The 20515-nt window shown below is 54.1% G+C and overlaps 7 protein-coding genes and 1 non-coding gene across 8 annotated transcripts; 4 read left to right on the top strand and 4 right to left on the bottom strand.

Moving 5' to 3' along the window:
* Positions 1-139: 139 nt before the first annotated feature.
* J4E84_006342 (uncharacterized protein) lies at positions 140-2000 on the bottom strand (the record flags this gene model as incomplete). The annotated part of the gene is made up of 3 exons (XM_049388932.1): positions 140-766; positions 813-1762; positions 1811-2000. The coding sequence occupies 3 exons, from the start codon at positions 1998-2000 to the stop codon at positions 140-142; spliced, it is 1767 nt and encodes a 588-aa protein (XP_049243206.1).
* Positions 2001-2439: 439 nt separating this feature from the next.
* Positions 2440-2531, bottom strand: J4E84_006341. Its single transcript has one exon. It is a non-coding gene; the product is annotated as a tRNA-Glu (tRNA).
* Positions 2532-3476: 945 nt separating this feature from the next.
* Positions 3477-4577, top strand: J4E84_006340 (uncharacterized protein; the record flags this gene model as incomplete). The annotated part of the gene is made up of 2 exons (XM_049388931.1): positions 3477-3565; positions 3617-4577. The coding sequence occupies 2 exons, from the start codon at positions 3477-3479 to the stop codon at positions 4575-4577; spliced, it is 1050 nt and encodes a 349-aa protein (XP_049243205.1).
* Positions 4578-6583: 2006 nt separating this feature from the next.
* J4E84_006339 (uncharacterized protein) lies at positions 6584-7444 on the top strand (the record flags this gene model as incomplete). The annotated part of the gene is made up of 1 exon (XM_049388930.1): positions 6584-7444. One exon carries the CDS (start codon positions 6584-6586, stop codon positions 7442-7444), a length of 861 nt encoding a protein of 286 aa, XP_049243204.1.
* Positions 7445-8997: 1553 nt separating this feature from the next.
* J4E84_006338 (uncharacterized protein) lies at positions 8998-11487 on the top strand (the record flags this gene model as incomplete). Its single annotated transcript, XM_049388929.1, has 5 exons — positions 8998-9020; positions 9225-9324; positions 9378-10191; positions 10397-11071; positions 11123-11487. 5 exons carry the CDS (start codon positions 8998-9000, stop codon positions 11485-11487), a joined length of 1977 nt encoding a protein of 658 aa, XP_049243203.1.
* Positions 11488-12209: 722 nt separating this feature from the next.
* Positions 12210-13248, bottom strand: J4E84_006337 (uncharacterized protein; the record flags this gene model as incomplete). Its single annotated transcript, XM_049388928.1, has 2 exons — positions 12210-12850; positions 12903-13248. The coding sequence occupies 2 exons, from the start codon at positions 13246-13248 to the stop codon at positions 12210-12212; spliced, it is 987 nt and encodes a 328-aa protein (XP_049243202.1).
* A 290-nt stretch (positions 13249-13538) lies between these two features.
* Positions 13539-15097, top strand: J4E84_006336 (uncharacterized protein; the record flags this gene model as incomplete). The annotated part of the gene is made up of 2 exons (XM_049388927.1): positions 13539-13734; positions 13782-15097. 2 exons carry the CDS (start codon positions 13539-13541, stop codon positions 15095-15097), a joined length of 1512 nt encoding a protein of 503 aa, XP_049243201.1.
* A 2552-nt stretch (positions 15098-17649) lies between these two features.
* On the bottom strand, positions 17650-18733 carry J4E84_006335 (uncharacterized protein; the record flags this gene model as incomplete). The annotated part of the gene is made up of 2 exons (XM_049388926.1): positions 17650-18559; positions 18618-18733. The coding sequence occupies 2 exons, from the start codon at positions 18731-18733 to the stop codon at positions 17650-17652; spliced, it is 1026 nt and encodes a 341-aa protein (XP_049243200.1).
* Between the last annotated feature and the right edge of the window lie 1782 nt (positions 18734-20515).

Genomic DNA, 20515 nt, shown 5'->3' with positions numbered 1-20515 from the left:
GTGGTTGTTTGGGTATCGAAAACGCGGTAGCGCAAACGAGGCGGGACTGAGCGCCCAAACCTCAGTGTCGTTCAGTTTGCTGCTTCTTAGTTGATTGCGAGCGGCCTCGAGATTCCCGAGGAAATACAATTAATCCTCTTCAGTCTTCAGGCTCGGTCTCGCTATCAGGCGCGGGAGAAAGCGATGAACCCGAGCCAAAAGAAAGCAGTGCGGACTCCTTCACTCTCGTCGACTGCGGAGTTTTACCATGAGCCATCTCCAATACCTCAAGCAATCCCAACAGCCTGTCCGAGCTTTCCTGTAGCAGCTTCTTTGCTTGCTCTTCTTCCTCAGCGTTACCTCTCTTACCTTTACCAGTACCATATACACTACGTCGTGCTTGAATACCAGCCTCCATAGCTTTGCGAAGAGCCTGGTTAGGGGCGAGAGCATTGTTCTTCATCATGTGCATGAACAACTGTTCCAGTATGAGTGAGATCTTGGTGTTTGCTGCAAAGCTTTGCGTTGTTCCTTTCAGTGGAAGAAGAGTCTTTTCGAAATCCTGTTGAATAGGGTCTCGGAGAAAGAAGCTCGGTGGCTTGCTGGCTATCATACCATGTAGAAGGTTCGCGGTGAAGGCGACTCGAATGTCATCGGGTAGCTTCATCGTAGACAAAAGCACCTGGAAGGTCATGGTCGGGACCTGACTGAACTCTTCCAAGATGTTGTCGCAGAGGTCATATATCCGGGTGAAGAGTTCCGGTAGCTCTACGGCCACTTCGGCGAGCTGTTTGTTGTTAGTTGTCGTCGACTCCGACCAAAAAGGTACCTACGAGTGCTATGAGACGCTGCCGCAGCTCGATCGCGTCCTGTCCGCCAAGGCGCTCTATGGCGTCGTTTACGTTCTTAATCCCTTTATCGCTGGTCTCCGAAGACGTGTCGTCGCCACTCTCATCCCCGCCATCGTCCGATGCGTCCTGCATGTCTTCATCGCTACCATAATCCGCCAACTCCCCAGTCTCGAAGTCAACCTCACCCACTGGCTGGTCTTCATTTCTTTCACGTCTCGGCTCTGCTGTCTCCCTCTCCCAGACTTCCGGGTAGTCTTTGAGCGAGTCGGGTGTCGCCGTTGCGAGTACAGCTCTGATGATCCGGCGCCTCTTTGCGCGATTCATTGCTGTCTCGTCGCCGGTTATGTAGTGCCAGAGGAGACTCTGCTGGAGGGTTGTCTCGTCGCTCGCTCCCTCTTGGTTGCTTTGCTTGACGCAGACATCCCAATCGGCTTCGAGGAAGTCGAGCATGACCCTCAGCCACAGTTTCCACCGACTCCACCGTTTCTTGTGCTTTATCGCGCAATTGAACGCCCATCCCACAGCATGCCAGAAGTCGTCTGCGCGATACCACAGGCTCTTCTCGTTGGCAGCCTCGCCCGCTATTCGCTTGATGTCGCTGCTCAGCTGGGGTGATAGACTTGCACTAGCCCTGTAGCTGGGCGCGCTCCTCCTGTTGCGTTCTCTTGGGAACATGAAGGCTTTCCTTATCGTTGGGTATGCGGGGTCGTCTATCGTCGTGTGCACGCATTGTAGATATCGCAGCGCGGCATTGGAGCCTTTGGCGGCGTCTCGCGATCGCGCTTTGGTGGTAAATCTGGGGTCGGCGACCATGGAGGAGGCGAAGGCGATGTATGCCGGCGGTGCGAGGAAGCCTATGTATGGCTGCGCAGGTCTCGATATGCTTGTGCCGGCGGCGAGAAGGCTGTAGAGGAAGTCATACCCGCTGGCATCTAGAGTCAGTGTAAGCTTGATACTGTGTGGCTAGTGGTGTCGCATACATTGACCGCCCTCGAGGTAGGCTTTGGCATGGTTGGTGAGCTCGTAAGACGCTTGCTTGGTAGGCCGGCGTTGCTTGTGCCGTGGTCGTGCGCTTACAGCTTCCAGTGCAGCGGATCGCGCATGTCCATTGGTAGGTGCGGAAGAGTTCGACGTTTTGGAGCCAGAAGCTGGTGTTGCGAGTTTCGCCATAACGCGATAGTTGTGCTGAGGTGCTAGTGTGGGGGAGTTGCTGCAAGGCCAGACGCGCCCGCGCCGAAGCGCGCTTTCACGTGGCAGGCGATGGCATCACTACATGGCCTCAGCGTCTGTCTCAAGCTGCCTTACAACAGATGTGAACATACAAAAAAAGAGCTGGAAGTTACTCTCACATTAAAGGCAGTATGGCATTCAATTATCTTGAGTTTTGAGCTGCGGGCAAAAAGAAGAATTGGCGAAAAAGAACGTTTTTTTCCGGTACCGTCAGTGTCCGTCTCAAGATGCGTAGACTCAAGCCTTATGACAGATATGAACAAACAAAAAAGCTGCAGGTCACTTACATCAATGTAGCATCTGACTAGATTAAGTTTTGAGACGCGGGCAAAAAGATGATGTTGTAAAAAAGATAATAGATGCAAAAAAGATCATTTTTTTCCGGTACCGGGAATCGAACCCGGCTCTCGTCGGAAGCTGACACAATTGACTCATGAAAGCGACGGATGCTAGCCGATACACCATACCGGACTTTGATGAAAGGTTGAGAAAACCTATCATTTATAATGTGACAGATACCCTGCAGAGCAGTCAACAGGCACCAGCCCCAATGGGACTATGTGCCCATCCACAGACAGGCTCACCTTGGCATGCGCTAGATGCACCAGCAAGCTAATGTCCTAGTGTCTTAGAGGCAGGTCCACAGACACTGTCGCACTGGCACACAACTAGTCATCATGCCACAAGAGACAGTAGAATCACACCGTCCTTTAAGTGGAGTTCCGAGTATGGCACATGATACGAGCAATACGTTGCGCAGCCTTCTCTCGGCTGACTTAAAATGATCATGATCTGAAGTGGCGTTCGCCGGAGGCTCGGTGCTTGCGGTTTTCGTCGGAGGGCTCGGCAAACTTCAGCGTTCCGCCCGCATTTGAGAATCATCACCACTTGCCCTCGACCCAGAATAAGACACCTTTTTACCATTGATCAACATCTTTCGTATTGCATTGCATGTTCAAAGGTGGAGGTGTATATTGGATTAGGGACATGCACCTACCTTGCGTCCTTCATTACACTTGCTCTATTTAGTTCGTAGGAAGTTGAGCGAGCAGTGCCTCTAAGGTGGTGCCGCCATGACTTACTTCAAAGAAAGCGCATTAGCCAATCTTACGAGGCCGGACGCGATACTCTTACGAGTTTCGCGACTTAGCATGTCGTTCGAAGCGACTGCGGAAGGATCATGAGAGAGCAGGTGGGCTGTCCAACAAGAATGGGGCGCGCGCCTGCTGGATTCTGTGCCCGCCCAAGTGAGGGAAGCCGCGTCCTGCTCCAACAGGATACGCCCCCAACGCACCTGCTTGCTAGAGAGATGGCGTCACATCAACAGCATAACGGTGAGTGCGGTCGTGCTCAAGCTTCGTCCTTCGCATCTTCGTCCTACAGTCCACGGGTAAGTCTCGATTCGATCGCCGAGGTATGTCGACCGCCAGCGACCAAAAGAGACAGGCCACACTGTCTTCCAGTGGACGAGGTGTACGGCTGGCAGAAGATGCACAGCCGAAAAGGTGAGATGCGCTTTCCTATGATCGTTACCGCTAACCGCTAACTATCAGTAGGAAGCGAGCACCAAAAGCCAAGGACACGAGGCCAACAAAGCAAGCAGCCTTTGCCTGGGGTCGATCATCACAGACTCTGCCACTTGAGGATGCAGGCGTCGACGGCAAGCGGGCAGCCGCCAGTGACAACACTATGGCCAACGAGGCAGCAGCCATCATCGACGACGCGAGCAAGACCAGCGAGTCAGCCTTCGCCTGGGATCGAGCATCAACGACTATGCCACTTCAGCATGCAGGCGTCGACGGCAAGCGGGCAGCCGCCAGCGACAACACAATGGCCAACGAGGCAGGAGCCATCATCGACGTCGCGAGCACGACCCAGCATTTAGACGTATGGGTAGACGAGGATGACCGAGTCATGTTGGTGCAAGACGTCACTCGGGCAGATAACGTAAAGGACACATGGACTGGTGGAGAGCATGGCGCTATCTTGCTCGATGACGGCGATTATCTCGACACGAACGACATGACTCCAGATGAAATAGCTGCATGGGCGACGCACATGGATTCTGAGAGTACGGCATCCATCAACGCTCCTTCGGAGGCCAGGCTCGCTGCAGTGCGGGCAGAAGTGCTGCAAGCTCTAGCCATGATGACCTGCGAGGCGCGGGAGTTCCTAGAAGAGACTGAGTATGACCTGGAGTACGGACAGGATACCTTCAACATGCCCGGCTTATTCCAATCATTCAAGAAGGAAGAGGCGAGGCGAAGCGGCATGGTAGAATCCCATATCGTCTCACCGTCAGGATATGCGACGTCCCTGTTGCATCTGCAGCTGCACTACCCAACGTTCACGACAAAGCATCTCAACGACGGTCAGACTCTAGACGCGACCAACTGTTGCATCCGAATCCTCATCGAGAAGGGCTTCGTGGCGAGTAACACCTATTGGTTTGAAGCGTACTTCCGCCGTCTGAGCGCGGCGTCCGTAAGTCACCTCGCGAATGTTGCCGACGGGTGAAAAGAGGAAGTGAAACAACTGCATGACGAATTTGCCTACAGATGTCAGTCGCTGTCGAAGAAGGTCTTACTAGTATTTGGCGCCTTTAACAGAAAGCGCTTCCATGAGCGACACAACGTGGAAAATATCACAGTTCGACTATCATGCGGCAGCACGACGCTCATGGGCATAGTGCGCAACAACGCCCAAAAGATTCTGTTCGTCGTCGTGTACGCCTGGCATCCGGAATATCTACTAAGGAACCGAACCACGGCAGTCGGTCGACAGTACGACGCAGCTTTGAACATTGCTGCGGCATTGAGCGGCGTAGACACCAAAGCAGGGTACTTCGAAGCCCGAGCAGCGAGAACGCATGAGAAAAGCGGAAGAAGCCCAACCCAGCGCAAGTCGACAATCTCTCAGCCCCCTCCATGCCTAGCTCTCGTGACCGCCACAGAAAGAGAGAGGAAGAACAGAGCCAACGAAGCCGAGGCGCTCAAGAAAGAGCCCACTCAAAAGACACTGCGATATCGGAGAACTGAGAATCACACCAGAGACGTGCCCCTTCACATCTACAGACTGAGCGGCCTGGCGATTATCTTGACTGCAAGATTAGATGACGCCTTTCGGCAACGTGGATACAAACAGTGTTATTCTGTTTTCTGCACTCTAAAACAGTTGCCAGCTGTATACAACGGGTTATTACGAGTGCACCGAACGATGCCAGGAACGTGGAGTACCTCCTGAGTACCGCCTTGGTACCACGGCAGTACAGTGTTAGTCCCTTGTAGACTGCACCTGGAGGGGAACTATGATGCTATCATATACATACTTAGCTACCGATTATCTGAAACATTGGCCTACACAACTCACTTGGGTCTCAAGCCCACTCAGTGCAATGTCTTGGTCATAACGAAAGACACATGTCTGACCCGGCGCAACATGTCAGGCAGAGCATACATCTTCATCTCTATAAGGGGGCAATCAGAATGTCAAGATTGGAGCAATCATCAGCCAAACCGCCCAGCACCCAAGAAGAAAGTACCCTCGCCATCGCGTCCCAGCACCCCAATACCCGCACCAATGTCTCAACCAACCACACTGCCTATCCGACCAAAAGCCACATCGAGAGCCCTCCCACCGCTAACCCCCTCCACACTCCTCCAACACTTCCCCACCCTCCCCGTATGGGCCGCCCAAGCATATCAAGAAATCCACCACGCAGTCCACATCTTCAAGACCCTCCAAGGCGCCACCAGAAACACGCCAATCCGACTCTCACCCGAAGCCCGCGCACTGCTTAACATCGCCATCCTGCCTATGCCAGGCTACAAATACGGCAACAACAAAGGGCAGATGCTGGATCGTGATGTGAGTATACGAGAGTTATTTGAGGACGAGAAGAGTTTTGAGGGAGGAAAAGAGCAAGTGGTGTTGGTGAGGTTGGGAAGGGAGTGTGAGAAGTTGTGGGCGAGGAGATGGGATGAGGATGAGGATGGGATTGAGGGTTGGACGGGGGATGTTGTTTTGAATCGATAGGCTGGGATGGTGTATCGGCTAGCATCCGTCGCTTTCATGATTGATGCAGTCTCGTTCATTTGCCATGATAGTACGGTAGATGGTGATGCACGAAACGATATGCGCATGTGTTGCTTGCCGCCGCTTCACTGTCGAGTGCACGTTCTTTCGAGGTCGCGCGAAAGTTACTGCGATACGGCAAAGTCAAGTCATACGGTGGTCGTTCGTAGAGGTAAGCGCCAGATTTGGGTCTTTCGGAGTATTCAAGCTCGATCGAGTAAGATCAGCGTATATAAGTGACTGATTACTCACGCGATGAGCAGTGTTGGCAGGAGCTACCCCTCATGTATCCCTGTCGCTTCCCGAAGTCATCCCTCTTCCGGACAAGCCCGGGCGCAATAACTCCACGTCCATGAACACTTGGTGCTGAGCTCTTCAGGTAGTAATTAACTCACCGTGAGACAATCTGAGGTCACAACCAAATCAGTCACCAAGATACAACTGCCGCGATGGCCACGTCACAGCAAAGCCTAGACCACCTCATCCTCTTCGTCCCCGCCAACCCAACAACGCAACTGCCCGAAGTCCCTCCATTCTTCTCGGACAACTTTACACTCACCCCAGGAGGCTTCCACGCTGACGGCGCGACATCGAATGTCTTGATTCTCCTCGCAGACGGATGCTACATCGAACTCATCTCCTTCGTCAACCCTTCCCTCGCGCCTGAGCATTGGTGGGGCCCGGACGCCGACTTCGTAGGCTGGAAAGACTGGTGCCTCACCAACTCACTTTCGCCCGAGAAGAATTACGAGGCGGTGATAGAAAGTCACTCAAAACCGATCAAGGGTGGAAGAAAGAGAGCTGATGGAGTCGACGTAGCCTGGGCTGTCACCTTCCCCAAGGGAGAGAAAGGTGGACAGAGTGTTAGGGGCAGGGTGCCATTCTTCTGCCACGACATTACACCTCGAGATGTCCGCGTTCCAATAGACGATTCGAAGACGACTCATCCATGCGGCGCAATTGGGGTCAGCCGACTTACTATCATCGTGGGCGACCAGGCCCTGCTAGATGAGACTAGAAGAACCTACGACGCCGTCATCGGTAGTGCTGGTGAAGAGGTTGTTGGAGGATTTGAATTCAAGCTCAGGCGCGTGCATGAAGTGGAGACTCGTGACACCGGTGCGAAGATTATACTGCGCTTGCCAAAGAACGAGGAGGAGCAGCAACGCGTTAAAGATAGGGGATTCTGGTATGGCGAGGTAGTCCTAATAACAGACGCGAAGGCCGGAAAGTTTGGAGGCTCCGCGGAGAGGCTGGATAGTGGAGAAAGAGGTGGCGGGGTTGGCGGGGTGTGGCTCGAGCATGCCTGAGCGGACGGCGGTGGATATAAGAGTGGATTATCAAGGGACCAGTGGGACCGAGATTGAGGCTGAACTATAATCAGTCGTGTTTCGTATTTCTTGCTTGTGAAAGTACATGTGCCGGGTGGCCTTCGGAACACGACCCTTGGTCTGGGTGGCGACCTGTGCTATAGCAAGGGATGCACCTGCAGGCCGGCGAAATGAAACCATGCTTGCACACACCCGTGGTACTACTGTGCTGCGTTGGCACAAAGCGCAGATCAGGTCGTTATATCGCGCAGAAGCGCCATGGGCTTGTTCCTAGCTATGCAAGACTATATTCGCATTCGCAGTCGGGAGGATTTATGGATGTGTAAAGCTAAAGGTTGCATGTGCCTTAGCGGCGCTAGGCCGAAACCGGGCAACCGAGGGACAACCCAAATTTGGCAGCTGCACTGATTGGCGGGTGTTGTCCGGTGGTTTGAGATGACTTGATCCACAAAAGATCGGGTTTTATCCTTAGGTGGGAGTATGGTGATGCGCGTGTTTGTTCAAGACATGGCTTACTAACAAGGTGCAGTCTAGGAGATACACCATATGCCGTCCGGTCACGATAAGGTTATACAGCATAGTGCATGACTCGGGTTATTTGTGCGATGGCACTGCAGAGGTACATAGAAGGACGACGAGGACGACAGGACGGCGATCTGGAGGCGTTGATACGGCAAAAGAAAACACGCCAGCGCCCCAATCTTGGGTTCCTCGCTTACAAGCAGCGAGATGTCTAGAGCGAGAGCAGTAATTCTTCTCGGCGGAACTCGAATCGAAATTTTGAGGATGGCGGGGCTAGCTCGGACCACTGATAGCGGGCACGTGTCCCAAGGTTTGCTTTTGTGCTAAGGTGACAAAGTGAAGTGCCGGCAGGATCGCATTCGAGGCAAATTCCATGTCGACCTGTCTGGTCGCGCATGGGAAATTGCTGTGATGCAGTGTGCGAGTGGCCAGCGACGGCGGGATGCCGCTGAACGGCGGAGGGGACGACCGGCAGAGGGGCCCGAGGGCTAGCGCCTGCGGATCTGGAGTCAACGTCTACGCCGTCTACTTCTCTGCCCGCGCCCGTGGTCGAGGAAGTCACTATATGGGGCGCGGCGGAACCTTCGTCTCGACACTCGCCCCGTGGCGCGCCCCTGCAATGGCGGCGCACGCAGCAGAACCAGGGCAAATGCGCGGGCACGATGAGTATTGGCCATGCGGACTTGTGCACCGAAGCCAATCACTACGAGGTCGCTCCCGCCAAGGCGCAGCGTTCATCCCCAATCTTTGATTCCCATGACGCAGGCGGTTATTTTCATAAACACGATGCGAGATGCGCTGAGATGACTCTTGTTCCCTTACCACGCAGCGTGAGTTTTCGCGAGCGGCCCGATGCAAGACGACAGGCGACCTGGACCCCCTCCGGCTGGTCACCCCTCGGCCGGTCCCTACGGGTCGCAGTTCAAGGTCGCCATTCCACGCTTACCACCCCGACGCGCCCCGCCACCCACCACGCCCAAGTCGCGCCAGAGGGACAGAGTCCAGCGGGCATGTCGCAACTGTCACAAGCGGAGTGCGTTGCCATTGTCTTTTCCAACATCATTCACTTTCTCTCGACCTCTAACACACGCTAGAGATCAAGTGTAGCGGCGGCCTCCCCCGCTGCAACTACTGCGACAAGACCGACAAGACATGTGTATACGAGCGCCCCAGGAAAGACCGGCTGGCGACGTCAGTTGAACGACCTGATTCCAAGTTCTGAAATTGACTCCGCCAGTGCCAAAGACCGCAACCATGCCCTCGTCTCCGTCCTCAAAGACCTCAGCTTGCGCGTCAGCGACGATGACCGACGTCGAATTGAAGATGCCCTCCAGGATGTGAGTACAGGACCTGCCAGCCGGATGCCACTGCTCAAACTAATACCGCCAAGTCAGATGACGAGGTCGGGTCGCCCGTCTCCATATCCTCTTCTTCGCGAGCATCCGCCCCTCAACCATTCTCTCAGCACTTGCGCATGCACCCCTTTGCCCCGTCCTCTAGCTATGTGCCGCTCGGAGCAGAAACCTCGCCTACCTCGGATCAGTCACCCCTTCCTCGCCTGGACGGTACTGTCCCGGAAGACTCTGGCGACGAAGACGGTGGCGAACTGCCCAATGTAGTCGAAGCAGGCTTCTTGGGCCAGATCTCCGAAGTACAGTGGCTACAGACGCTCAGGAGTAGAGTACAAGCTCTCGATACCGTTCTGTTTGGCCCACCTGACACCACTGCGCCACTCTCTCAGCCACCCTCGCCTACTTTCACTGCGTCACCCACCTCCCTTGCCGCGACCCCGCTCGAACACATCGCTCTCACCAACTACTATCTCGATGACGAAGGCATCAAACTCACAGACTGTGGGAATCCCTTTGAGCTGCCACCAGAACATACTGCAGTACTGCTATTCCAGTGCTTCACCCAGACCATCCAAGGCTCCTTTCCCATCCTCCCCCCAACTATAGAGCACCAGCTACAACAGTACTACACCTTGGTTCGGAACGGGCAGGCGATACATTGCCCGGAGAAATGGTTTGCGCTGGTCAACCTTGTTTTTGCAATAGGCGCCAAGTTTTCACATCTCATCCAGGCTGAATGGCGAGCCGACGAGCTGGATCACATCGTCTACTTATCGCGTGCCTTTCAATTGCTTAGCATGAATGACACAATCGTTGTCCTAACGACTCCGGATCTGCTCACAACGCAGGCAAGTCTGAGCTGCTGATCTTGTTTGACTATGCTAAACGTTTCAGGCTGCTGGACTCTTTGCGATTTACTACATGACTGCTGGCCATGTTAATCGGTACGTATGCGGAAGATCTTTGCTCGTGACTACTTAGTTCATTCTCTCTTCGTCTCTTGCTTGAATCGACGTGCTTGCATGCTAATATTGTATCAGGGCTTGGGTAATGGTAGGCATGGCGATGCGATCGGCCTTCTCGCTCGGCCTTCACGTGCAACAAGATGATCAATCTGTCTCGGCCGCCCGAAGGCAGAGCATGGTCTGCACCTGGTGGAGTCTACATGCACTCGAGAGCATGCTGAGTTCGATTACGGGCCGGCCCAGCATTATACCCAACGAAGACATCACAACTCCGCTGCCCAGTGCCGTGAATAGCGATCAGACCCAAAGCGTACCTGTGTCCAATCTCGACTTTCTCGATGCGGATATCCACCTGAACCTCCTGACCCAGCAAATCATCTCCAATCTCTACACACAACGTAGATCTGCGCCATCATGGGACTACGTCCAGCAAATGACCATATCTCTATGCGAACACCTTGACAAGTGGGCATTTGAATACATTCCCCAAGTTCATTCCGAAGAACGGAACTCAGCTCGCATGCAACAACGCGACGTCTTCTTGCTCAAACTTCAGTACTACCGACTGAAGGTTCTGACGACTCGTCCCTCACTCCGCCGTATTGAACGCTGCTTCCAAGCCGGAACTGATGACTTCAATTCGCTCGATCAGTCTGTGGCAGAGTCGTGCGTACAAGCGGCACGGGATGTCGCATCGCTGCTGGCAAACGAGCCTAATGTCAGGAGTCTATATGAAAAAGGGCCCTGGTGGACAATCGTCCACAACAGTATGTCGACGCCTCAAATCCCTATATCACCTACTGACTAATGTGTGACAGTCATGCAATCACTCGCCGTTCTCATGATAGCCATATCCTGCCCCGATCACTTCCGCGACACACTACAAGCGTCTGTGCACAGCACACGGCAACTCGTCACCTCACTCCGCAGCATGTGCGACACAAACATGTTAGCGTCCCGCGCCTACCAGGTCGTATATTCGATAGTCAAGACGTCAAAACCGTACGTCTGGGCTGACATAGCGGACGCCTTCCCAGACGAGGTCATCATGGTGCTACAACAACCAGCACCAGCAAAGGTCGACCCGCAATATCTACCATGGCCGGACAACGACCAACCAGCTGAAGCCTTGTTCCGTTATGAAATGGACAACTTCGGCAACTACCACTTTCACATGTTATGAGGACGGGGGAGTACCTTTCGCGGCAAAACTACTGCAGCACCGACTGCACACAAAATGATGCGATTGGTGAGGAACCGGGGGCCTACCGTTCAGCGGAATCAACATCTTATTCCATGCTAGCGGTCGCTTTATCACAACGGTATCTCAAAAGGATCCCCACCTCGTCATCAACGGGGCCAAAAGTCGCAAACAGGATAGGTTCGCATTCTAGAACACCGCCGGCTAAAAACGGGACAACTGGAGGACCAAACGGCCACGTTGTATGTGTCAGCCGAATGGGGCCCAACACTCGTCGCTACCGCAACATCACTTACGCGTGTTATACCCAAATACTATCTCGAACAGCGATGCAAGAAGAAGGAGAGATGCTGTATAATAGCATTAGCATTCGCTTGCGCGTGTCACATTATCGACTCGCGTCGCAACGACGACTTTGCAGGACTAGGGAAAGGTGAACTACACAAGTACATAGTATACCGTTCACGGAACAGTAATAGCAGGATAGTAATAAAAAGCAGTATTGGTTCATGACCAATTCATCTCGTTTGATGCAACAGGGGCGGATTTTCACATGAAGGCATACTGACAATGTCCACGTGACAGTTGTTTCATGCTGTAGGGATGCACTAGCAGGAGACTACCGAGGTGAAACCCTATAGTCTAGCCCCATTGCATTACTTCAGTCTTGCTAAAATCCAACAGGGCAAATCCAGCACAGAACCTCAATGCAGTCTGGCAGGTCTCAAGCCAGCTCCTCCCGCAGCATCTCCCATCTTCTCAGTATCAATCTCTCCGATAACGCTCTTCAGCAACTCGGGCACAATCTGCGCTGCATCGCCTTGGAAGAACCAGTCCCCATCGTACAGCCCTCCCGCAGGAACATCATTGGCGTCCATGTTGATAATGGCAACCCTCGCCCCCTTGCTGCGCGCAAGATCCACATATCCGGCTGCAGGATATACCTTCGCACTCGTTCCAATGACCATGATGAGATCAATATCCTCTTCGTCCTCGATAAACGCGTCAACATCCTCCATAACCTTCTTAGGCAGTATTTCGCCAAACCAGACTACACCCGGACGTAGCAGGCCGTTCTTGCATTCGGGGCAATGGGGGAGGTGCTTGTAGTCGAGTTCCGGGATCTCGACGTTGATGTCTGAGATGTCTAGTTCGCGGGCGGCAAGGGCAGCGTTTGTGGTTGGGTCCGATTCGTCGGTGGGTATGGCGAGAGCAGGCACGATGGGGTCGGTGTAGTTGTTCCGCTCCGAGTAGTTGCAGAAGAAGTCTGAGCACTTGAGGTCGAAGAGAGAACCGTGCAGGAGTTTGAGCTGTTCGGCGGGGTGTTGAGCGCGCGGTGATAGGCCTGGGTGGGAGTGTTAGCTATGCGACTGCTGGGGTCTGAGGCGCAGGCTTACCATCGACGTTCTGGCTCAGCGTGATAAATTGCTCCTTCTTCTTCGCCAGTTCGGCTAGGGCGTAGTGGGCGGGATTGGGCTTGGCTTTGAGGGCCATGTGCCGTCGGTAGCTGTAGAATTGCCACACGAGTCCTGGATCGCGCTCAAAGGCCTGGGGAGTCGCTAGTGAGGTCGCGTCATGCGTCCTCCACATACCCCCAGCACCTCGGAAAGTGGGTAGTCCAGAAGAGGCTGATAGCCCCGCACCGAGAAGCGCGAGAATACGCGTCGACTTGGTCAGGTGTTGCTGGAAGCTCTCGAGGTCCTTGGGCGGAACGACGCTGGGTTGGGCGGCCGACGAGGCCATTCTGCGGATGATGTTGGGCAGCGTCACGGCGGTGGTGGTCTTCTTCGCAGACTGGGCGTGCGAAGAGTCGGAAGATAAGCGGCCGGGCGTGTCATGTGTGCGTTGTCTGTCCGACAGGCAGAAACGGGGGCCTGGAGGTGTTTGCGGGGAGGGGGGAAGCTGCGGCGGTAGTGGCACCTGCAAGGTACGTCAGGCTCTCCCACTAGCGGCCTAGCGCCCACTAGGCTGGGAAACCGATGCCTCTTCCGCCGAAGCTTGATTCGCCCGAGCCCACCTCTCCGCCAACGACCATGACTTTTGCGATAAAATGGCTGCGACCGGCTACACGCGTGCCATACCGGTGCGATGCTGCGAGACGCGTCGGGCGGGTGCAGCCCAGAGTCGGCGGCACGAGGGCGTATGCGGCCGCTGCTGTGCCTGCCGCTGAACTCCGTTTTGGCCAACCGCTCCATGAGACGCATCCACACCTACTCAAGGCTGGGGAAGGTGATGACCGCCCGAGCAACGTCTTACCCTCTACTAACATCCTGCAGTCACCCCCAGTATCACGGCACTCGAGTACCACCAACGCCGCGCCGCCCTCGCCAAAGAACTGCCCCCAAACTCGACCGCCATCCTCGCCGCAAACGACCTGAAATATGCATCCGGCGCCGTCTTCTACAAGTTCCACCAGGACCCAGACTTCCTGTACTTGACGGGGTTTAGAGAGCAGGATGCAGTGGCGGTAATAGAGAAACACAAGGATGGAGAGCACACATTCCACCTCTACGTCCGGCCCAAGGACCCCAAGGTGGAAGCCTGGGAGGGACCACGATCAGGCGTTGAGGCCGCGGAAGACGTCTTCAACGCCGACGTGAGCGGCAGCATTGACGACCTACCCCGTCTGCTCCCCGACATAGTCAACCGCGCGCAAGCCATATACACCGACCTCCCCCAATCCCGTGTATCCAAAAACCTGCTCTCACGATACCTCGCAGGCGCAGAGCCCTCACGCACAGGCGGCATATTCAACGTCTTCCGCGACGCACCCGCAAGCGTACGACCCCTCCGCCCCCTCGTCAACGAACTCCGCCTTATCAAATCCGAAGCCGAAATCACAAACATGCGCCGCGCAGGCCAGCACTCGGGCCGCGCCATCACAGACGCAATGCGGCAGTCCTTCACCACGGAGAAAGACCTGGATTCCTTCCTCGACTACTGGTTCAAGCAAGACAACTGCGACGGCCCAGCATACGTCCCCGTCGTAGCCGGCGGCATCAACGCAAACACCATCCACTACGTCTCCAACGACATGCTGCTCAACCCCAAAGAACTCGTCCTCGTCGACGCGGGCGCACAGTATGGAGGCTACGTCACGGATATAACACGCACATGGCCTGTATCCGGCAAGTTCAGCCCCGCCCAACGCGATCTCTACACCCTCCTGCTCGCAGTACAAAGATCCTGCATCTCGCTCTGCCGCACAGATTCAAACTTCACCCTCGACAAACTACACCATACAGCTTCCAACTCGCTGGCCGCCGGTCTGAAGGACCTCGGCTTCGACATGGATGCCGATGCTATCCAAACGCTCTTTCCACATCACGTGGGCCACTATGTTGGCCTCGATGTGCACGACTCCCCCGGTCTGAGCCGGAGTAGGAAGTTTGAAAAGGGCATGTGTGTCACCGTTGAGCCCGGTATCTACGTCCCGAATGAAGAGCGGTGGCCTAAATGGGCGCGGGGCATAGGCATGAGGATTGAAGATAGCGTTTGTGTGGATGACGAGAGTCCGTATGTCCTCACCACCGAGGCGGTCAAGGAAGTCGTCGATATAGAGGCGTTGAGGGGGACGGAGACGAAGTTGTAAATGGGAATCGTGATATCCGCTTTTGTCTTATGTGATGGAACGTGCTTTGCCATTTGCTTAGTGACAACAAGGGGCAGTAACGCTTACACAAGTACGAATTCTTCTGCACTCGCCTCATCCCAAGTTACTTCTTCGCCGCGCATAGTGCCCTCCAAATAGCACTGGCCCATCAAGCGATAATAACCATTTGCAAGACGACGGAGCACAAGAGGTACTTTCGAGCCGTGGACGATGCATACCAAGTCGCCCTCGCAGACCGATCGATGTGCAAGCCCAAGTCTCCAATCGCGTCCCACGACAACCTGTCGGCCCCAAGCTACGCGAGCATGATCGCGAAGTCTGGTCGCTCGTTTGCCTAGATCATCAGCGTTCTTGGACCGACCCATTGTGACAACATCGCGCTCTTTTGGAGCGCTTTCAGTGGCCAAGTACGTCGAAACCAGCTCGTCTATGTCTGAAGCTGGTAGACCTTCGCTGCAGTGCTCCCTTAGCTTCTGGTTCAGTGTGAAGGAACCGTCGGCTAAAATTATTTTCAGCAAACGCTCCATTGACGGGGCAGTCGTATTCTGTTCTCGCCACATCTGTCCCAGCAAATAGTGTAGATGTGGCAAGTTGAGGTAAGAGCAAATGTCCCATCCATGGCGGTTCGTAAGCGGCTCAGCAAGGCCTTTCGTAAACGCAAGTGTATGCGCCACCTCACCAATGATCTTCCCCGTAACCACCAAATACGCGGCGTCGAGGTCAGTCACCGCCTTGACCTCATACCGTCTCCCAGCAGCAGCATCAAAGTAAATCCAACTCCTCGGAAAAACCAACGGTTCCGCCTCCGCCGTCCTCGACCAATCCGGCACCCAAGACGGCAAAACCGGCCACCGACTCGTTTCTTCGTCCTTCCGATGCAGCAGTCCGAAGAGGTTTAAACTGGCTGTAGCTTCGATAATCGACTTGGTGGCTACGCAAGGTACGACGTCCCAATCCATGTCATAGTCAGGCACGATTTTCACCCTTCGATCTCGCTGTAGCCCCAGAAAAGCGAAAATGATGTCATGCCGACTCGACGTCCTGGATCTCGGCGCAAAGACAGAGAGGGAATGGTAGAAACACGTCGATTCATTGGGGCTAGGACCCCGCTGGTACCGCGCCTGCATCCGCAATCGCATGATCTCGTTCAGCACTAGATACCCCGGTAGCTGACGTAAATTGACATAGTCCCTCCCTGTGAGATACCGTTCTGCACTCCGGAAATGGACCACAACGGCCCATAAATCTTCTAGGGAAAAGGTGAAGGCGCCGAGGAAGCACGTGGCTTTGGTTGGTAGCACGGCTTCTTGGACTACCCAGGCTCGGGTGAGCCAGGGTAGGGCGAGGAGGTTTCGGACGAAGGATTGGGGCCCGGGTTTTGATACAAGGGATGCTGATGAGGGTGTGTGTTTGGTTTTTTGTTGGATTTCGGGAGGGGGCGTGGGGGATAGGTAGTAGGACATGTATGAGGTGGAGGGTGTCTCTTGCCCGAGCCAGATTAAGACGCGTTGGCATCGGCTGTATATTTCGCCCATGAGAGATACTTGCTGGTTACGGTCGGGAATGCTTGTTTGGTCGACACATAACTGCGGGCGTCGCAACAAAGTCAGTATGGCACCTCCATCTGCTAGGTAGTGTATTGCCGTACCTGATCAACCCAAAGATAGCCGGTTTGGCAATGAAGCCGTATTCGCGTGAGTGTAGTGCGCAATGTAGGCGTGATGAGAACCGACTTCCCCGAGCCCAACTCAAAGACACAAGATTTATCTTGCTCGCCCCATACATAGGAGATCGTCTCGTATGGAGGCGCGGCTTCCAAAGATACTTCAATGATATCAGGCTCTTGGATAGGCCGCGCGGTCTCGGGAAGTTTGAGGAGCCTGATATGGCGCTCGGAGAGGGGCTCGTATGTGTGTGTGTTGGACATGGCTAGATGCTGCACTTGAGCTCAGACACGAGCATGCGTAGCGGGTATTGTTGTGTATAGATGGTGGGCTTTTATTTTAGTCGCATTGTCGTTCGTACCCTTTGCTGTAGACCATGTGACGTCGAAACCCCAGAGCTACGCAATTGTTTGATGCTTGAGTTCAGGTGTCGCATGGCTTCAAAGACATCTATCAAGTCATTCAATGTTGCAATTGTAGCAGTGGACAGTAAGCTGAGTATTCGATTTCCAAGGGCATTGAGAACTAAGGTATATTGATAGTGAGTGTTGGGACCAAAACCAGGTGGTTTCGTGTAGCTGGTGTGAAGGCAGTTGTTGGATGAGAGCTCCTTCCCTAGGTTTGCAAGACGACGCTAGGGTGAGCCGCTAGTGTTACCCCACCCTTGTCTCGCGATATCTTGTCTTCCTCACCAACGCAGTCTCGACGAACGGCACCGGTACGGTGGTCTTGCACAATTGCGAAGGACTTACAAACAGTCACTTACGAGTCAGTTAAGGGTGAGAGTAGATCAGGCTTTCGAGACTATTATTATTATGTATATCGTTACTCATGCACGCTAAAGCGGGTAGGTATCTCCCAATGCTTTCAGTAAGTGTAGCAAAACGGCCCTGCTGTTGTGTCCAAAAGCTCTTTCAGTTTCCTGTCACCCGCCAGCTTTCCAATATTGATCGTGTAGTCCAGCGTAACGTTCTGACCGCTGTAGTCGAACGGAACGATCGGTCCACCAACCTGGTTGAGACGAGTCTTCAAATCAAGTTGCTGCCACTCCCAGAAGATGCGATCTAGATTGGCGTGGTGCAAGTAGAAGAGCGGCTCTGCAGGAGAGTTCGCAGCGTTGCCAGCCTGGCCCAACGCACCACCGACACCGAAGTGGCCACTTCCGTGGATGTTGGGAGCGCCAGATGTGGTGTCACCTTGCATCAAGCGGTCGAAGGTGGTGTAATCCGGTGCTTCGAGCTGCTTCGTTACGAGTTTTGGGTCTGCCCAAGTGTTCATGAGAGCGGGTATGAAGTCGCGTCGAAGACAGTCTGCTGGGCCGGGGTAGTTGACTGTGAACTTGGAGGCCACGAAAGGACCGGTTTGGACGCAACCACCACCCGTACCGCCCTCCATGCCAAACTCGTTTTGTCCAGGGAGAGGTTCAACCTTGTTTCCATTGCCGCCGAAGCCGGTATCGGGAGAGAATATCTCTGAGTCGTAAACGCGGGTAGAGGTAGGGTTGTGAGGCTCTGCGTCCAAGGAGTAGTTCCAGTAGGGATGAGCGCCAGTATAACCACACTCTTCACGAAGAGCCTTCTCGTATGTTGCGACAAAGTAACGATGCCATAGGATGAAGTGTCCTACGAAATGAATATGGTCGGCTTGGTTGACATGAACGGCTTGATGATCGTCGAATCGATTTAGGGCGCCAGGGATCCCTGACACGGCTTTCTTGGCTGTCAAACATAGAACAGCGTCGATATAGTTCCTTCTCTGTGGGATGGACAGCTGTCTCCTGTGATGTCACCATGATTAGCGAAATTCTATCGTGTGCCAATGTGGGTCCATCTTACCATTCCTGTCGCTTGATAGGGTTCTTGCACACGGCAGAATTGGTTGGAGGAAGTGCTGCTGCAGTTGACAGTGACGCCAAGCAGAACGATGAAACAAGGAGCTGTAGTTTGACCATGGCGATCGATGTATCTGCCGTAGCGTTCGAGATCGATGACTGAAGGTAAGGTGAGTTGTAGCGATCTACTCACCCAGATAACGACGGGTCTCAAGCTTTTATGTAGCCCTCTACCAGTCCACCAGCGCCGCTCAACGTGCATCTAAGCCTCGGACTGCCCCGAGAAGAACGAGGCACTAACGTACGACGCTGCAAGGCGGCCACAAGGGCAGCAAATTCGGACCTGTATTTGGGTACGAGCTGTTGGATTCTGGTGAGAGTGCCGGGCCTAGGAGGCTCTACGCATGCATGGTGATTCAGGGTCTACATGCGCCTATGTGGCACAGCAAATGTTGAGTCCAGAATATGCAAATTAAATACCGATGCTCAGGAAGCGACTGTTTACATGACTCGCTAAGCACGGGAACGCTGAATCAACTCGACTTGTCGAAGACGAGAGTAAGAAGGCCGAAAGCGCCATGTGTGCAGTTTTGCATCCAGCAGAGGACTTCGTTTGACCCTGACTAGGTAAGCGTTGCAAGAGACAGAGCTTGAACTGATGTGTGCACGTCACCGTGTTGTTCGTTGTTGAGTGTGTGTTTGGCTTTAGACGTAACCATCTCCCAGTACTTGATGTTTCCAGGGACGGGGGCAACTTGGGCGCATGCAGCCGGTGGGCGCAAGGATTGAGAGCGAAAGCATCCTGCAGGATGATATGCAACATCGGAGCTTTTGCCTACTCTAGGGTTGATGTATTTTCCGGCCCATTCCCTCCGAGTGTGCCGTCGTTGGAGACGCGGCAGGAGAGAATACCGATGTCTTTGGCTGCCATACAGGTTAATTGAAAGAATTGGTACATGTTGTTATCTTGGCAGGTCTCAGACGCTGGCTATACAGCAGGTGTAAAAGACACTATGTCCGACTATCGGATTAACCAGAAATGCCACCCGGCAATGGCCCGCTCCCGTAGTCGCGCGTCTTCTGAGTGGCCACTTTTCTCAGGTGCGGGTATAGCTTGGGTTTGAGCGCTCCAATGTGAATGGCGGGGGAAGTGATTGATGGGAAATCCGGGAGACACGGCAGCAGACGGGACGCATGCCAGTAGTGTACTGCACGAACAGGTACCGATATGACCTGCGCCGCATTTGCGTCTTTAGATAGTACACCCGTTCTTTCTTGGCGGATCTGGCCTGGTGTATGTTGTTGCGCTATGGACGGGGAAGGGGAAGGATCGAGTTTTGGAGAGATTGATTCGGTTCGCGCAACCGAAAAGCGTGCCAAGGAGTTCGAGCCGGCTTGGCAGATCTTCTCTTCTTCCCGAGGTCCTACTCTGATGATTGTAAACAGCGCGCAACATCAACACCACTGGAGTTTGTCTATACGTGTAGCAGCACGATTCATCGCACACTGAACTACGTTCGCCATTTCGTATGCCTGACTACGGCATTGATTGGGGCGTCCAGGTAGGTACCTACGCCACCTGGGCAGCGCCAAGAAAGCATACATCCGGAGGATTCGCAAGACAGGCATTTCACGAATCCCCCTTGCACAAGACTTTCATCTCCAGTGGCGCTTGGTCGAACCTTCCAAGTGGTAATCGGAGATCCACGAAATGACAATTTCCACGTGCTGCCTCGCTCGGTTACAAACACATCAATGCAAGCCACATGTTGACCGCGCGCGATTGGCTACAGCGATTTGTAGGCTTCCGTTCGTCTTCGATCTGATCTGACCATCCGCCGTGCCATCCTACTGGGAAGATGCTCAATGAACAATGCTGTGTGCGGCGTGGTTGATCACTAT

The sequence above is a fragment of the Alternaria hordeiaustralica genome (genome assembly GCF_023758085.1).
Source record: "Alternaria hordeiaustralica strain BMP 2776 chromosome Unknown scaffold_12, whole genome shotgun sequence".
Lineage (NCBI taxonomy): Eukaryota > Fungi > Ascomycota > Dothideomycetes > Pleosporales > Pleosporaceae > Alternaria > Alternaria hordeiaustralica.
The sequence above is the reverse complement of the archived record's forward strand: the minus strand, read 5'-3'. Positions and strand labels throughout refer to the sequence as shown.